Source organism: Eleutherodactylus coqui, chromosome 2 (assembly GCF_035609145.1).
Source record: "Eleutherodactylus coqui strain aEleCoq1 chromosome 2, aEleCoq1.hap1, whole genome shotgun sequence".
NCBI lineage: Eukaryota > Metazoa > Chordata > Amphibia > Anura > Eleutherodactylidae > Eleutherodactylus > Eleutherodactylus coqui.
The window spans coordinates 201056467-201074694 of NC_089838.1; the positions used below are offsets into that span (position 1 = coordinate 201056467).

General features: G+C 42.4%; 1 protein-coding gene across 3 annotated transcripts in view; it reads left to right on the plus strand.

Annotated features, from left to right (window-relative positions):
- The window catches only part of PPP6R2 (protein phosphatase 6 regulatory subunit 2), a 94776-nt gene that overhangs the window by 58677 nt on the left and 17871 nt on the right, over nucleotides 1-18228 (plus strand). For all 3 annotated transcript variants that reach the window (XM_066592206.1, XM_066592205.1, XM_066592207.1), the window contains exons 20-22: nucleotides 1618-1789; nucleotides 3374-3462; nucleotides 9852-10056. In XM_066592206.1, the coding sequence (XP_066448303.1) occupies nucleotides 1618-1789; nucleotides 3374-3462; nucleotides 9852-10056 (466 nt within the window). The remainder of the gene's footprint in view (nucleotides 1-1617; nucleotides 1790-3373; nucleotides 3463-9851; nucleotides 10057-18228) is intronic.

Genomic DNA, 18228 nt, shown 5'->3' on the forward strand with positions numbered 1-18228 from the left:
ATTAAATCAGAAGCTCGACATAGGTGTCCCTGCTGGGTGTAGCAGGAGCTCTACTGTTTAATGATAACTGGCTCCTGCTTTGATCGGGGTCAGAAAAAAACTTTGATCCTGGCCGCTTAACTTTCTATAATTGTCGCTCAATGCTGACCCCAGCATTGAAGTAGTTTATAGGGGGAGCAGGCTCGCTTTATACCCCATTAGCACCCCCTGTGAAGTGATCCTGGTTTGCTGATGGTCGCTACTATGACAGTCTCATGCCTAACAATGGCCTCCGGGTCTGCCATGTACTGAAGGCTGTTAGACCCCGAAAAACAAAAGGGTGGAATAAAAAGTTTTTCATTAAGTCAAGTGTGTCCCAAAATTATAAGTGACAGCTACAGGTTGCCTTACAGCAAAACATTTCCTTGTACAGCTCTTTTAACCACGACACCTAAATAAATGCATTTTTTTAAAGAGTCTGTCAGTTCTTCTGACCTGCATAAACTATGCTTCTGGTCTCTTAAGAACTGAAATGCTAGATCCGGGACTGAGTATTACACTCGTCCTTGATGTTCTCCTGCTGTGCACTGTCAGAGCCACCAATACATCCAATTGGAAGACTACTTAAGTATGCACATGATGAGAGTGCTAGTCAGCAATGAAAGAACAAAAAAAGAGCTTGATCACACGGGCTACAAAATTGTCGCTATGTTTTGTAGCTTGAAAGGACCCATTGGAAACCATGGGCTTTACATACATGCATTTTGTAGCGAGATTTTGTAGCCTGTGTGAACAAGGCCTTAATGCCCCAAATGCATGGTAATAAGGGTTCAAGATTTCTTCTTGCTGTAATTTATCTGTACTTTCAATGTATTAATATTTTCTTGGTCATGGGATGTCAAGGACAAATTTTCTATCCTCGGAGATTAAACCACGAAGTATGAAGGGTCCTTCTGGAGGGCAGCAAACAAAGGCAACCATGAGGAATTGATGTAGAAAGTATACAAGAACATTGTGTACATTGTGACATTGTGTAATTTTTCATTGTACAATAAATAATGTATATTTGTTGAAACCAGGATAACTTTTCAATAAAAACATATGAATTCTTTAAAGGAGTTGTCCCACAATGCAGTATGATTTGGCTAATCGAATAAAATAAATAACTTTAGATTATGTGTAGATCTTATAGGTACATAATTGTTATGGTGCCTGCTGTCGTTCTTGTGATTCCCTCAGAACTGTGTACATTGCTGGTTAGAAGATGCTGCTTCTAGTACGCTGATTCTTATGGGCTGGCTTGCACCATAATGGGAATCGCTGTGCCTCCCATGAGCAAGAGAATTCAGGCAGTGGGATTGAGTTACTGATCATACAGTGTGTGACCACCAGCGCTTACACATGATGAATGTTCAGAGAGGGAATCAAAAGAAGACCAAAGGTATCATAATAGGTATGCAACAGCAATATCTAAACATTGGAGCATTCTTTTAAATGATTTAAATTGAAAGAGCTCTAATTCTCCATAATTCGTGTGAAATGTAATAATTATTTATTCATGGGACGACTCTTTTTAATCTAAAATGCCTCTAGACTGCTTACAATATTTATTCCGATTTATTGCACTTTTGTTTTCAGCCCAAGAGACTGGATGGACCGCTGTGTTTGATGAACATGTGAACTCTAAACCTCCCACGCCTTGTGTAGCTTTGGACGTAGGTTCTAGTGTATGGGATGCACCTGCCCCAGAAACATCCACTCCTGAGGAGAAGGGATGGGCCAAGTTTACTGACTTTCAGCCATTTTGTTGGTAGGTTGTTCAGGAACCAAGCTCGTTAATACATGCAATTAGATAGTGCTTTTTATATGGTGCATGTCTAGTGTACTGAAAACTCATGTTTTAGCCTCATCACTTTCCAAGCTGTAAATAGAAAAAAAGTAGTATGTTTAATCCCTTGTGTGACTAAAAAGGTAGCTAGAATATACTGGTGAAATCTACAGATTATAGGATGCTCTCCAACCAAAAGGTTCACAATTTCGTTCTTGAGGGTTCCTTATGGGGGTGAAAACTCCCTTTTTCTGATAAAGAAGCTCCAAATCTCCTGCATAGACGCAAAGTTCAATGGTTACTCTGATTGATTGCTGGGGTATGCCGCTCGGGATCCCTGCTCATCAGCTAATTGAAGAGGCCGCGGCCCTCAGGTGAGTGTCTCGGCCTCTTCTCACAACAGTGACGTTGCATTCGTTCAACACATTCAAGTGAATGAGACTGAGTCAGGAATACCAGACACAGCTGCTATGCAATGCCCGGTGCTGTGCCTGGTATGAATGAAGTAACAGTCGTGCTCACTCAAGCTCTGATGTCTCTTCAATCAGTTGGGATCCCAAGCTACGGACCTCACCGATGAAATATTGATGACCCATCTTGATGGGTATGCTGCGGAATATGTTGGCGCTATACAAATAAAGATGATTATTATTATTATCAATAGTTTACTTCCAGAAAACCCTATTGATTATGGGCCTAAACGAATACTATGTTAAAAATGGTCCTTCAATTTAAAGTGGCTAAGTGTTGGGTTATTTATTATTTAGTGTCTTAATATACTTTCAGCTCTAAAAAGTACCATTAACATGATGATTAGAAGTCCAGAGTATTCAAACTCCTATGGGTGTCTGTAATTTACTACACTTTGTAGTTTGCCTATGAAAAGTATGTTGTAGAAAGTCATAAAATGTTCTTTAGCTGGTTGGTTGCCTGCAGGGCAATTGGGGAAATTTATAATGCTTAAAGAAGTTGTCTGTTCGGTACAAACCCTGTATGTGTCGAATAGTCCCATAGTTTAAAAAGTGACGTCCTCTGAGCATAGCGAATCAATTGTAGAAGTAGGTGGGGAAGAAAAATGTTGCCGAAGTGTAAATTAAATAATACATTTGATATTAGACTGTAGGAATGTAGAGTATTGGTTCATGAATTTTATTCCCTACTCTTCATACAGGTTTTTTTTTTTTTTTGTCTCTATGGCCGCCTGCAGACGGGCTGGTCGGATCCGGCGGCGAGAATTCTCGCCGTGGGACCCGACCCGAGCGCCTGCAGGGACCAGCGCGTACTCGCCCGCGGCTTCGGCTGTTTGATGTGCCGGCTTGTGCAGACCGGAGCCGGCAGCGGGTGAGTGACGTTTCTGTGCGGGGCTCGCAGATAGAACTTACCGCAATTTGTTTGCCGCGCGAGATTTCACGCGGCCAAACCGCGGCCGTCTGCATAGGATTGCGTTTGTTAACGCAATCCTTTGCAGGCTTCCAGCGGTGGAATTTCCGCTCGTGTGCAGGCAGCCTGTATTTAAAAAAAGCCGAAAAGATTTTGTTTCTCATTCTGCATTACTTCTCTTCATAGTTCAGAATCTGGTCCCCGGTGTAGTTCACCAGTGGATACTGAAAGCAGTGCCTCCGAAGGACATACCAAGCAGAGTCAAGACAAATTCTGTGAGTATATGCTTGGCTGCGCCTTAGAAAGAAAACAGTTCTGCTAATTCATATACTTGCCCCATTTTTTTTCTACAGATAAAGCGTTCACCAAACTGAAAATTGATGTGCTAGCTCTATGTATTTAACACTACACCAATTGCGTAGCTATTCACAGTCCGTGACTGTTGGGCGAGTAACTTGGCATGTACAAGAAATCCTGGTGTGAACGCTAAGGGTGCATTCACGATTGGCGGATTTGCTATAGATTTTCTGCAGCAGAACATTTTTCTAGTGAATCTGCACCAAAATCCACATTAAATGATTGAGGTTTTCGTGCGAATCGATTTCAAAAAGCACAACAAATAGTGCAAATTCGCTGCAGAATTTTTCCACTATGGAAATTTCACAGGAAACCTGCCATGTGTGTATACTTGTTGGGATATTAACATCCAGGGACAGTTAGCCAGCCCCTACACACATTATATCTTGGAAGGGGTGTTACTTAGATGCCATATTCCTCTTATGCCCCAAGATTTGATTAGACAAGTAGGAATAGAGGAAGATAGTATCTGAAAGGAGTGAGATATGATATGGTGGTTGTGAAGGGCGCCAAAATAACCCCACATAGGGTGCCAGATAACCAAAGGTTGGCTTTGAACACTTGGCTAGCATACGTGGGTGGCTACTTGGGCATCAGTGCTCTGATTGGTGTGTTGTTCATTTGGAATGCTAGATAATAGACCAGAAGTGGTTGGATAAATGCCTTTTGGAAAACGCACTAAAAGCTTAACTAACGTAACCCTTTCCAATCCACTGTCTGATATCTGAAGACATTCTGATTGAAGGCTGCACAACTCCGATGCCGGAAGAAATCCGGCAGGGTATTCTTACTGTATATTACTGGCCGCTCTGTTGTCGGGGGCCTCTCCACCATGTCCCATACCGCAGTACTGGCTCTCGCCAGCAGATGGTGCCATTGTATAATGGCAGAAAGAGAGCCCCCTAGGAAACCCTGAATCCAAAATTGGATTGCAAAGGGTTAAAAGCCTCAGTCCAAGCATTGAACACCACCTCCTATTAATCTACTTACACTGCAAAGCACGCCCTAGCTATAACCCCTTAGTGACGAAGCCTGTTTGCGCCTTAGTGACGGAGCCAAATTTTGGAAATCTGACATGCGTCGTTCAACGTGGCATAACTCCGTAAAGGCTTTACATATCCCAGTGATTCTGACATTGTTTTTTCGCCACATGTTGTACTTCATTTAGATTGTAAAAAGAGACCAATATAATTTGTGTATATTTATTAAAAGTACCAATATTGGAAAAATTTTGAAAAAATTGTCATTTTTTCACATTTTCAACCGTAATATCTCAAATATGTCCAAACATACTGTACAAATTTTTGATAAGATATGTATTTCCATCTGTTTACTTTATTCTGAATGCACACTTGAAATACTTTTGTGTTTTTTTTAACCATTTAGAGGACGTACAAATTTAACATTACTTTTCAGCATTTTGAGGAGCACTTTGTTTTCCTGCACCAAGCCAAGTTTGCAGAGGCTCATAAGTGTCAGAATAATAGATACACCTACAAATGACCCCATTTTAAAAACTACACCCCTTAGTGTATTCACTGAGGGGGGTCATGAGTATTTTGACCCCACCAGTTCTTTTCAGGAATTAGTTCAATTTAGGGGACAAAAAATAAAATTTCATATTTTTGCAAATATGTCATTTTAAAGACAGATTTTTTTCCTATAGAGCCCATGAAAATGAGGATTTACACACCAAAATGGATACCCCCATTTCTCCCGTGTTCAGAAACATACCCATTGTGGCCCTAATCTTATGTCTGGATGCATAACGGGAGCCAAAATGAAAGGAGTAGTCGGTGTCTTTCAGAACATAAATTTTGCTTGAAGGCGTTTTAGGCCCCATAGCACTTTTGTAGAGCTCTTGAGTGGCCAAAACCAAAGAGAACCCCCACAAATGACCCCATTTTGAAAACTAGACCCCTTAACGAATTTATCTAGGGGTGTACTGACCATTTTGACCCCACAGTTTTTGAATGAATTCAAGCCAAGCAAAAGGAAAAAATTGTGATTTTCATTTTTTTGTCAATTCTGTCATTTTAAAAACAGCTTTTTTTGTACAGCACACGCATGAATGAAGCCTTTCATCCCAAAATGGATACCCCTGTTTCTCCCGTGTTCAGAGACATACCCATTGTGGCCCTAATCTTATGTGTGGATGCACAATGGGGCCCAAAACGAAAGGAGTAGTCGGTGGCTTTAAGAACATAGATTTTCCTTGAAGGAGTTTTAGGCCCATAGCACTTTTGTAGAGCTCTTGAGCGGCCAAAATCAAAGAGAACCCCCACAAGTGACCCCATTTTGAAAACTAGACCCCTTAATAAATTTATCTAGGGGTGTACTGCCCATTTTGAGCCCACAGTTTTTGAATGAATTGAAGCAAAGCAAAAGGAAAAAATTGTGATTTTCTTTTTTTTGGCAATTCTGTCGTTTTGAAAACTGCTTTTTTGGTACAGCACACACATGAATGAAGACTTGCACCCCAAAGTGGATACCCCTGTTTGTCCCGTGTTCAGAGACATACCCATTGTCGCCCTAATCTTTTGTCTGGATGCACAACGGGGCCCAAAATGAAAGGAGTAGTCGGTGGCTTTCAGAACAGAAATTTAGCATGAAGGTGATGAAATTTAGACCCCATTGCACACTTGTAGAGCCCTTGAGCGGTCAAAACGACAGAGAACCCCAACAACTGATCCCATTTTGAAAACTAGACCCCCTAACGAATTTATCTAGGGGTGTACTGTGTATTTTTACCCTACAATTTTTGAATAAATCTAAGCAAAGCAGTAGGAAAAAAATTACAATTTTCATTTTTTTGGCAGTTGTATCAATTTAAAAACTGTTTTTTTTGTACAGCACACATAGGGATGAAGACTTTCACCCCAAAATGGATACCCCTGTTTGTCCCGTGTTCAGAACCATACCCCTTGTGGCCCTAATCTACTTAAAGGACGCATGGCTAGGCCTATAATGGAAGGAGCACCCGTTGGATTTTAGGGTACAACGGAATAAATTCCAGGCCCCATTGCCCACTTATAGAGTCATTGAGCGTCCAAAACTATAAAGACCCCCACAAATATCCCCATTTTAAAAACTAGACCCCTTAACGAATTCATCTAGGGGTGTACTGCGTATTTTGACCACACAGTATTTGAATAAATTTCAGCGAAGCAGAAGAAAAAATTTACAATTTTCATTTTTTTGGCAATTTTGTCAATTTAAAAACTTTTTTTTTGTACAGTTTACATAGGAATGAAGACGTTCACCCCCAAATGGATACCCCCGTTTGTCCCGTGTTCAAAAACATACCCATTGTGGCCCTAATCTACTTACAGGAAACATGGCAAGGCCTGTAATGGAGGGAACACCCGTTGGATTGCAGGGCATAACTGAATAAATTCCAGGCCCCATTGCTCATTTGTACGGAATAAAAATTGACTCCCTAAAATCCCCCCCCCCCCTCCACGCCCTTTTCGGCGTTCCCTAAATCTTAGCTAAAAGTAATAATGTGAACTGTGTAGTATTTCCAAAGACGGGTAATTATAGAGGCTGGTTGGGATGGGCACATGGGGCAATAAAACCGGGTATCCCCCCTCCTCTCATGCTTTTTGGGAGTCATTTTTTGACCTCAGTGGCGGGTATGGGGTGGAAAAAGTGGCGCTCTGTGAGTCTCCGTAAGCTTGATGAGGTGCGGCGGTCTCACACAGAAGGCGCTCAACAAGCTGCTCCTGGAACTGCAGGAAGGCGAGCGTTCCAGGGGCTTCTTGTAAATTGCGTATTACAGGTAGCGGTCTGAATAACGCCGGGCTCAGGCAGCCGTAGGTGGAATCTGCTTGCGGAGGCCCGCAGCGGATCCCAGCTGTGGATGCCAGCTGTGACCCTGCGTACGGCCGCGTAATGTACTGCACATAACTGCCTACTCACACAGGCGGTCATTCGCAGTACACATTTTTTTTGTTGTTGTTTGTATTTCCCGCACCGTCGCTTAGCGATGCTGCGGGTATATCCATGACCATGGAGCACAATGGGCTCTATGTTGCGGATATCCGCGGTAAAATAGAACCTGCTGCGTTCTCTTTTCTGTGAGTGGATTACACAATTCTGACCCGCTAATGTGAGCGGAATTGGGTAATCCAATGCGATTGATCTGCGTATTACCACGGATCAGACGCATGCGGAATCCGTAATTCCTATCCGGTCATGTGAGACCGGCCAAAGGTAGATCGCTACCATTTTTTCACGTGACCGGGGACCGCTCAATGAGGCCACCCGTCACTGCTCCAGGCTCTCGGTGACCGTTGGTCGCCGAGAGCAAGGAGATATTAAGTTTCCTGTGCTCCCCGACTCCTGCGCATGTGTCCGGTGTTTTGCCAGCGGTCGCATGCGCAGAATACGGGAAAGTTCACGGAAGAAGATTGCGTCGGGGTGCAAATATGGAGGCCTCCGGTAAAAATTTTTATCTCCTCTCACCGATCGCATCAGTGAGGGGAGATGAAGCTTCACCTTTTTTTAACTTTTACGTGATCGCCATTATTCTTTGGATAACGGCGAACACGTGATCAGGAACCACTCACCGCGGCCCTCCGTGAAATCTCCAGGCTCTCGGCTAAGTTTTGTAGCCAGGAGCAGGGAGATTTTAAATTACCACGGCTTTTGCGCATGCGCCTGCCACATTGGCGACGGGCGCGTGCGCAGAAGCTGGGTTGAGGTCCGCGGGTAAATCCGCAGGCCTTAGGTACGTCATTTCATCCTCCCTCACGGATATGATCCGTGGGGGGAGATGAAACGCAAGCTTTTTTTAACTTTTTAAAACTTTTTTTTTACTTTTTGCACTTTTTTTTTTTACCTTTTACCCCTTTTTTATTTTTATTTTTTTACTTTTTGCACTTTTTTTTTTACTTTACATGATCACTGTCATCCATTGGATGACAGTGATCATGTCCCTGGTGACATCCCTCTGCTCTTGGCTACACATGGCAGCCAGGAGCAGAGCAATTTTGAATTTCCCGGGGCTCGAGCCCCTCTGTGCACGCGCCCGATGTCAATCATCGGGCGCGCATGCGCAGACGGGGATTTCGGGTCCCGGGACATCGGGACATCGCAGAGGACCGGGGGTGAGTATCTTCACCTCCCCTCATGGATCCGATCCATGAGGGGAGGTGAAACTTTACTTTTGTTTTACTTTTTAAACTTTTTTGCGATCACCGCTATCGCAATGGATAGCGGTGATCGCGGGCCCGGGGACCGCTCACAGTGGTCCCCGGTAACACCTCCTGGTTCCCGGCTACCTTCAGGAGCCGGGAGCCAGGAGATTTTCAATTTGCCGGGGACACCCGGGCTTCTGCGCGTGCGCGTGACGTCATCGTCAGGCGCGCATGCGCAGAAGGCCGCCGGCGGGTCCGGGAGGACCAGATCTCCGGGGGACACCGCCGACAAGCCGTGTGAGTATTTTCAGCTGCCGTGATGGATCCGATCCATCATAGCAGCTGAATTACTACTTTTTTACACAGTTTTATTTACTTTTTTGCGATCGGCGCTATTCATTTTATAGCGCCGATCGCAATGCCGGGGGGGACTGCCCGCATCCTGGGATGACAGCTCCATGCTGTCGGCTACCTGCGGGCACCGACAGCATGGAGCTGTCACGTCCTCAGGACAGTGGGCATCAATCCAAAGAGGATGCATAAAACTACGTCCTCTAGGATTAAGGCCCACTTTCTGAGGACGTAGTTTCCCGATGGGGCCGTCGTTAAGGGGTTAATCTCAAGAAAACCTGTATTCTCAACCTGAGTGTTCAGATCTAGTAAGTATGCTTTTAGATGGAATGCTTATCGTTCAAACAAGCAAAGTGGACGATAATTGTTCTGTCTAAACGCAAGCCAACGATGAACGCGACTTGTTCGCTTCTCACTCGTTATTCATTTTATACAGGCATAAAAATCAACGTTGGCGCTTTCACTTCTCATTCAGTTTAAACACCTGACCGGTCAGTATGTGAAACGGTAAACAATACTGAATGATTTTCGTTGAAGGAGTCAACGATGAATCTGCCAGAGTAAACAGGCCGCACGAGCGCGAATGAGCTAGCGAAGACATCAGTACCTCTTCTGCTCATGCAGATGAGACTCGTTCAGTCTAAATGGAACATAAGGTAAACCTGAAGTGTTCCAAGCAGTAGTGATAGCTCCTGAGCACATTGGGGCTTCCCTGCTGATAAGACTAGTTTGCCTTCAAAATAAAACTAAATTCTATTCCAAGTCTGATCTTTTACAGTCACTAACAGCATTTTGTCTTTTTTTTGTCTCTACAGTCAGTGCCACATCTCCCTGTGTTTGGAATGTGTGTGTAGCTAGAAAGGCTCCGGTGATTGGTTCAGATAGCAGCTCTTCTGGTGGCTCTGACAGTGAGGAAGAAGACAAGAACAATATTATTACTGAAACTATAAGCACTGGAGCTGGACACGAAACGATTAGACTCACCATGGACACCAAGAATGAGAAGGCAACATTTAGTAGGTAAATACAAAAGTTTGGATGTGAGGGGAAAAAAGGTATTTTCTGTGTAAATAAATAACACTATGCCGGCAGAATACAATGTAATCCCGAGGAGAACACAGCATGCGGTCTATTGCGAGATACTTTATCTCTCTGTGGCTGAACAATGGACTTTAAACTTGCCTTAAAATCATTGTTCAGTCGAAAAGTGCACAATGGCCACTTGACACGCAATGATTATCGCTCATTTGCAGTCGTTTTTTGTGTGAATCGTTGCGTGTAAATAGGCCTTTACTTTCAGATTTTTGCACAGCTTTTGTTCTGATTTTTCACTCAGAATGAAAATTCATTGTGAAAATCTACAACAGAATTGCCGTACAGCAGAATGCGCTGAATTTCATTTTTCGCCACACTGTATGTAGATGGGGTTTTCAAAACCACAACCCCATGCATTGTACTGTAAATAGTTGTAAATTTTCAGAATGGAATCTGTGCCGAAAATTCAGGACGAATCCACACTGTGTGAATTTGACACATGCAAACTGAAAGGAATTTAATAGTATGGTCAACTCTAATTTCTGTTAACCCTTTGCAATCCAATTTTAGATTCAGGGTTTCCTAGGGGGCTTTCTCTTTCTGCCATTATACAATAGTGCCATCTGGTGGCTAGAGCCAGTACTGCGGTGTGGGCCATTCTGGAGAGGCCCCCAACAACAGAGTGGCCAGTAATCTACAGTAAGAATACCCCGCCGGACGTCTTCTGACATTGGAGCTGTACAGCCTTCAATCAGAATGTCTTTAGACGTCAGACAGTGGATTGGAAAGGGTTTAATTAGCTACTTATAAAGTTAATGCTGCAATACGCTTTTAAAACAAAAGAAAGCTGCAAATGTGCAGAACTCCAGTGAGTCACTTACTTCATTCTATATCTTTTCTGTAATGCCCTATGGCCGGATGTTTTGAGAACCACATCAGAATGTAACAAGCTAAGGAACAACATACATGAGACCAGAGAGCCACTGGGTGCAAAACACTGCTCTAGAACAGTAGAAACTAATAGGAACCTATTGGTTACTAACACAGGGGCACTTAGCTAAAAATCCTCACTCACTTGTACTTTTGTTAGTTTGCCAACTGGTTTATTCATGTGTGATAAGGATACAGCGTATAGATCACCTTTGTTACTAAACATAAGCATCATACATATAACTCATTCATTTTTTGTACAAACACTGAATATTACATCATTTTTGAACTATCCTCACTATTTATTTTACTGTTTCCTCTATCTTTTCTCTCGTGTCATTCCCTGTCTTTCTCCCATGTTTTCTCTCCTGTTGTGGTCACTGCTCAGAATCTTTACGCCTGCAGGGTATGTACAGCATGCCAGGGAAGGATTCAAGCACCTCAAACACCCAAAGGAGCAGGGAGAGTCTCATTTTTCTTTCACTCTCATTGAAGTGCATGGTTAACTCTCATTATACTATGTGTAACTGTCTCAACATTTGTCCTATACATCAACTCATTGCTGTCAGATCAAGTTTTACTTCATGATTTTTCTGAATAATTGTATAATTTTATCATTTCCTTTTAAAAGCACTGCAGACAATAAGTGTGTGCATAACTGTACATGCAGGAGTTTAACGTCCTGATTTTTATTTTTATTTTTTTATTTTTTGTTTCGTGTGGAATCCTATGTACTGCAATTTCTTGCAAAAGATGTCACACAGCATATTGGGTCCTTTCAGTGTAGTTTTTACAGTACATAAATGTACTACAATGGGCACCCCTTGATAAGACTGTGATCTGTTTGTATCTGAATTACTATGATGACTATGCATATCCTATTAGACCACTCAACTATTACCAAAGGCCCATTTAGGCACAACAGTTATCACTCAAAATTCCCTAAAAGGCCATCTTTTGAGTGATAATCGTTGTGTGTAAATGTGCCCATCTTTCAGTTTTCTGCTTGAAAACCACCGCTGATAACAGCTGATTGCATTGTATGAGCTGTTCTCAGCTGTCAGCCCTGCCGGCAGAACAAAGGGAATGTAATCATGGAATAGCGGGTGGTCTGTTCCCTGAATACAGCTCCCAGCGGCTCACATGCTACTATTTGGTACTAAAAGGCATTAGTACCAAGTAGTAGTTTATGTAAAATGATCGCTCAAAAGCCATCTTTTGAGCGATCATCTTTGCAGTGCAAACGCACATTCACTCCCAAAATCATTCCTTGTATACAACAGACGTTCAGCATTACAACTACATACATACCAAGAGTTATGTCAAACGTTGTTTCTACTATTTTACTAATGGTAATCCGTAAGAATAGTCATCCTGTAAGCATTTCCATTTAACCAATCCTAGCAATCATTTTATGTACAGGCATATGTCTAGTGGTAATTTGAAGCCCTGTTTTGCCTTTATTAAATCGTTTGGATTCAGCAAGGGACTGAGCATATGCTTTGTGCTCGATGGTAGTAAATTCATGCTGCACACATCGGGCAAAAGGACAGGAACAAAAGAGAGAAAAGGAAATTTAAAGCTTTTGAAGTTTAAGAATCTCGTAACGTCTTAGTAAAGTCTGTTCACCATACACAGAGGAAAAAAAGAGTAGTATTAGTCCTGCAAGTATTTGGAGGATTTATCTAGAGATATCATATCATGTTGTTGTACTGTTACTACTGCTTATGGGCTCAGGACTGGCATCTACAGCGGGTGCTCCCTGTAACACCGTATCTACGTGGCCCGCAGTGCTACCCTCCATACCACAGTTACATTACTGCTACATTCTATATAGCAGGATCACGCAGTCTGGGGAGCATCAGAAAGGCCTCATTATTTTCTTTTTGGAAGATGTCCTTGACAGTATGTCACTACCTTCCATCTCACATTAGTTATGCTATTTTTGCTGAATGGCTGGGATGATTGCACACAATCCGTTTATATCTAACTTTGGTAATACCATGTTCTCAAATAGCAGTCAGATGGTTTTTCATAACCAAACTCTAGTGACCGGTACCAGAAGCCTCACTCCCTCCTTCTGCAGCACAGGTTATCATATGCCTACTAGACATTGACAACTTACTCGAAATCAAATCCATTGCAGAGCCTCACTTAACACCTTCCATGAGGGGAGTAGTTACGTTGGGCTTCATCTCTGTATCGGCGTCTCTTCGAGCCTCTGGGTGGAGCAGTTCTGGATGGCAGATTTCCCTCTTCTTTCAGGCTGTGGTGCTGCTCAGCACTAGTGTTGATTATAAATCCTTTACTGGTCCCATATACTTTTCACTCTACGCCAGATTCTAAAAAATCTTGATAGCACAGTAGTTGACGATACACAGTACGAGGGGACGCCCTGTTTTTAAGTCCCAATCTCTCACAGTTGCTGCCAATTTTTCGCCGTCTAGCAGGGCTTTCTATGGACGAGGCTTGTCTGTGCATTACTGAGGCAGGTTCATGCAGCCGTTTCAGTTGGTACATCTGCCTGGTGAGGACTGCCCTCTTTTACTGCGCAGTGCACCAACCATGCTTAGTGGTCTGATCCAACATTAGCTTCCCACGGCGATCTTTTCCATAGAAAGAGTTAGGCGTTTGTTACTATCAGTAGTTACGAAGCCTATACATTGCTGGGGTACATTTACATGTATTCCTCTTTAGCATTTCTTCTGCAAGCCTTGGATTGCATTTTTCACCTGTACGATTGCCAACGTTGAGAGTGTGGTGAGAGTTGATGCACTACATCTCTCCCTTCCTCTGTGTAGAAAATAGATTCCTCATAATATCTCAATTGTAGGGTAATTCCGCCAGACATCTACTGCCTTTATACCTAAGGTCAAAGCGTCTTGCCTGCTGTTTTTAGAAGCCATCTGGGATGGTTTGCTGCTGGATCCTATATTTCTTCACTAAGGACTTATTGTGATTGCCAGGACACAGCAGAAGTGACCCATTCATTTAGAATACGAAGCAGCAGGGTTATAATGTGATATTAGGCTACATGACCTATATCGCACTCAATGTGTAGAAACAAGGATTGTAAACATTTGTTGATAAACATTGTAATGTGAAACTTGGCGTTGTTTGGTTAGGATATGGTTTGCAAATATGTTAATTATCTGATAATATGTAGTAATTTAGGACTCTAGTAGCGAGCCACACGTAGGTCCTGAACAATTGGTTTGGGGACCACTGCTCTAGTGTTTACTAAGGACTAGGGATGAGCGAGTATACTCGCTAAAGCACTACTCTCTCGAGTAATGTGCTTTAGACGAGTATTTCCCTGCTCGTCCCTGAAGATTCGGGAGCCGCCACAGCTGACAGGTGAGTTTCGGCGGGGAGCAGGGGAGAGCAGGCGGGAGAGAGAGATCTCCCCTTCGTTCCTCCCCGCTCTCCCCCGCAGCTCCCCGCACCGCGGCAGCCCCCAAATCTTCAGGGACAAGCTAGAAGATACTCGTCTAAAGCACATTACTCGAACGAGTAGTGCTTTAGCGAGTATACTCGCTCATCCCTACTAAGGACGTGAAAAAATAGTGAATACTTTTAGGTGCAGGGCATTCAAGAAGTATTCAGACTCCTTCACTATTCCACATTGTGTTATGTTACAGCCTTCTTCTAAACTGGATAATTTTTAGATTTTTCTTCTTCTCATCAATGTACAAATAAGAACCCAAAATGACACAGCAACATTAGTTTTGTAGAAATTTGTGCCAATTTACTGCATTAAAGAAAACTGAAATATCACATTTACAATTTTTAAATACTTTACTTATTACTAGGTTTGCACTGGCGTTTGCAGGAATGACATTCTCATGTACACTTAGGGCATATGTACAGGGGGGTTACATCTTGGCACAACCTCTAAGTATTTATGACGCTACAAGTTTGGCATGCCTATATCTAGGGAGTTTCGCTCTGTAGATCTTGTAAAGCTCTGTCAGCCTGGATGGACAGTATTGTTACATAGATGTTTGTTTTATCCTGATATGTTTGATTGGGTTCAAGTCCAACCTGTCCTGAAGTCACTCATTTGCTGTTTTGGATATGTGCTTAGGATCATTGTACTTTTTCACCCCTTTCTGTGGTTCTGAGTGCTCTGTCCGTAGGGCTAAATTTTTCCGTAGGCATTAAAAATCTAGTTTTCTTGTAAAGCCTCTGCAACACCTGCCCGCCCTCATTCAGCATCAAGTACCGACACATGGCCTGGAAAGCAGAAATATAACACCCTAAGTACAGTGTAAAGAGACGATACTTAAACTGTTTAATGATGTGACGTTGTCCTCGTACATTACCTGCCAAAAGTTTTGGTACACTTCGATTTTTCCAGTTACTATTGATATTTTCAGTTTAATGTCTCAAATAGACTTTGAAATGCAAGCATAGAACAAATAAACAAGATTAATAAAAATAATGGATTAACTTTTGTTTTACCAAATTAAATCTAGATTTTTGACCCTTCGAAGTAGCTACCTCTAGCTGTTCTAACACAATCAAGGTATTGTTGCAGAAGTTCGCACAAATGTGCTGAACTTGTAGGTTGCTTTGATTTTATTCTTCTCTCCAATGTGTCCCAAACAAGCTCAGTAAGGTTTAAGTCTGGGGACTGTGCAGTCCATTCTGTTCTTTGAAACCTACCATCTTCTTCTTGTCGTCTTAAGTAATTCTGGCATAATCTTGAAGTATGTTTTGGATCATTGTGTTTCTGTAATATGGACTCCTGACCAACTAGGTGTACACCAGAGGGTATTGCCTCCCCACCACCCCATTCTCCCCCAGACAAAGGCATATACTCCGTAATGTGCCAGGGATGTTGTCATGGTGTGAGGCAATCTAGACAACTTAGTTTTTACATCTACATTTATACTTCTTTTTTTTTTCTATAAATGTTGCTTAAAGGCCCTTTTACACATAAATATAATCTTTCAAATAACTGAAAGATTGAGCGATCTATTTGCATAAAGTGTCAATGGCCACTAACACTTTATCATCTTCATTTGGATGTAAAAGGACCTCTAGTTGTTTGCAGAGCCCAGCGTATATTTAAACACACACCCAGCTGTGCAAACAGCTGCTGACATATTCCATTGTTCTCCTCGGTGCTGGTTTGAACATACCGCAGGGAGAACATTGTCTAGTCTATTGAAAGATGAGCGAAATACATTCAAATATAATGTATTTGCTCATTCTTTCAGCATCTGAATGATGGATTTTAAGTAAACCAAAATTTCCATGTAATGATTATAGCTCATTTTCAGCTGTTTGAATGAATTTTGAGCGATAATTGTTGCGTGTAAAAGGGCCTTCATTAGTTTGCACTTTAATTGATATGCTATGTATGACCTCACTGAGCGGCATTTAGATTTATCATTCGAGTCCCTTAAATTATCGCATCACAATTAATGGTAAACAAACAAAAAAAAAAGGACTTTTATCTTTGAAGATCATATTTGTTTATACCCGTTATTAGTACGATTGCTCAGAAAAGAGTGAATCTTGGTGTTAACTGGTCAGTGTAAATGGCCTTTTTTATAGGGACGTATCCTGACTTACTGCCTAGGGCAGAGTGCGCTGTAAATACAGCCTTGTTAAGACGCTATCTCTACCTTTCTGTGTTGTTGTTCCCTCGATCCCAACTTGTCTTGTAATTCCTGCAGATAAAAAGCATACCCACGGCAAGATGCTGCTATCTTCAGACTTCGCCATATGGATGGTGTTGGTCAGACATTCAAGTCTCTTACCAAAGTCCTTCTGTGTTGATTTTCTATAGCTTGTTGACTGGTCAAACTATGCTGAGTCCTAGTATTTCCAAACTTCTTCCATTGAAGAATGGTGGAGGTCAACATGTTCTTCCGATACTGAAAATAAGGCAATGTTTTATATTAATTTTTGCCCCAAAAGAGGCACAGTGTCTTATTTTCAGGGGGTGGGGGTGAGGGGGCTTATACTCACCTGGTCCGCGGCGTCCTGATGCCTCGCGATGGTCTCCAGTGGCGCTGCGGCAAGCTGCAGAGTCCTCCACTCTGACATCTCAGCCACTTTCTGGTGACAGGGCTTTGAATACCCCGCCTCCAGCAAAGCAGAAGCTGTGATTGGATGGAGCGCCAGCCAATCACAGCCGGTGCTCGATGAGCCAATCGCAGCCATTCAGTGAATGTGCTCGCTTTGGTGGAGGCGGGGTATTTAAAGCTTGCTGCAGCTTCACCGAGACCATTGTGAGGGATCGGGACGCAGTGGGCCAGGTGGGTATTGATTTTTTTTATTTAATTTATTTTATTTAATTTTTTTTCATGCAGGTTAGCAAGGGCTTATTTTCAGGGAGGGGTTATATTTCATGTCTCCCCTGAAACCCGGGGTAGGTCTTATTATCGGAGAAACATGGTATTTCTACAAACCACACTTTGATAATTTCTTTCTCATCACACAAAATGACAAGATTTAGAACAATGCTATATCGTAACAAGATGCGAAAAAGTGAAGGGGGTCTGAATACTTTCTGAATCCCCTGTATATTAAGAATAATTAACATTTTACATTAATCTAGGAACTGACTCACATTTATTTGTATGAACAGTCGTCTGGCATTGAACAGATGATCAGGATTCTTTATCCACACTTACTTTGGTAATGAATGTAATGAAATGAGCCCCTGAGATTCTCCCTCTTCCTGGCAAGCGTTTGAAGTGCGCTGAACGTTTTAAGGACATTAGTCTGCTTCCACTGCATGCACTGTATTTTTCACTGTGTGCACTGCTTTGCATGGTGGACATGGTTTACACAAGGAGAGCATTTAGCTTTTGTGAAATGTACACACCATCTTCTAACGAAACGATTTAAACATTCTTTGCATGACAAGTCTAATCTATTTTCAGTAATGTCACAGAAAATCTTCACTTAGCATGCATCTTGTATAAATAGTGTTCATACAAGCTTCAGGGTCTTTTACATGCTTCGCTGATCGGGCATGAACGTTCCTTTGCCTATCACTGGGCTGTGCGTAGATGCCACTGATCACCCATAGAAGAACAAACGCTCCTTCGTCTGGGTATTAAAATCATTGCTTTTGACTGCACATTTGTGTGTAAATGGTGAATGTGCTTCCGACAGCGATATTATCTACAACAGCGCTTGTTACATGGCTCGGTTTGAGTTTAATTAAAGGACCTGTAACCTTGTGCACACCTATGCTTCTCTCCT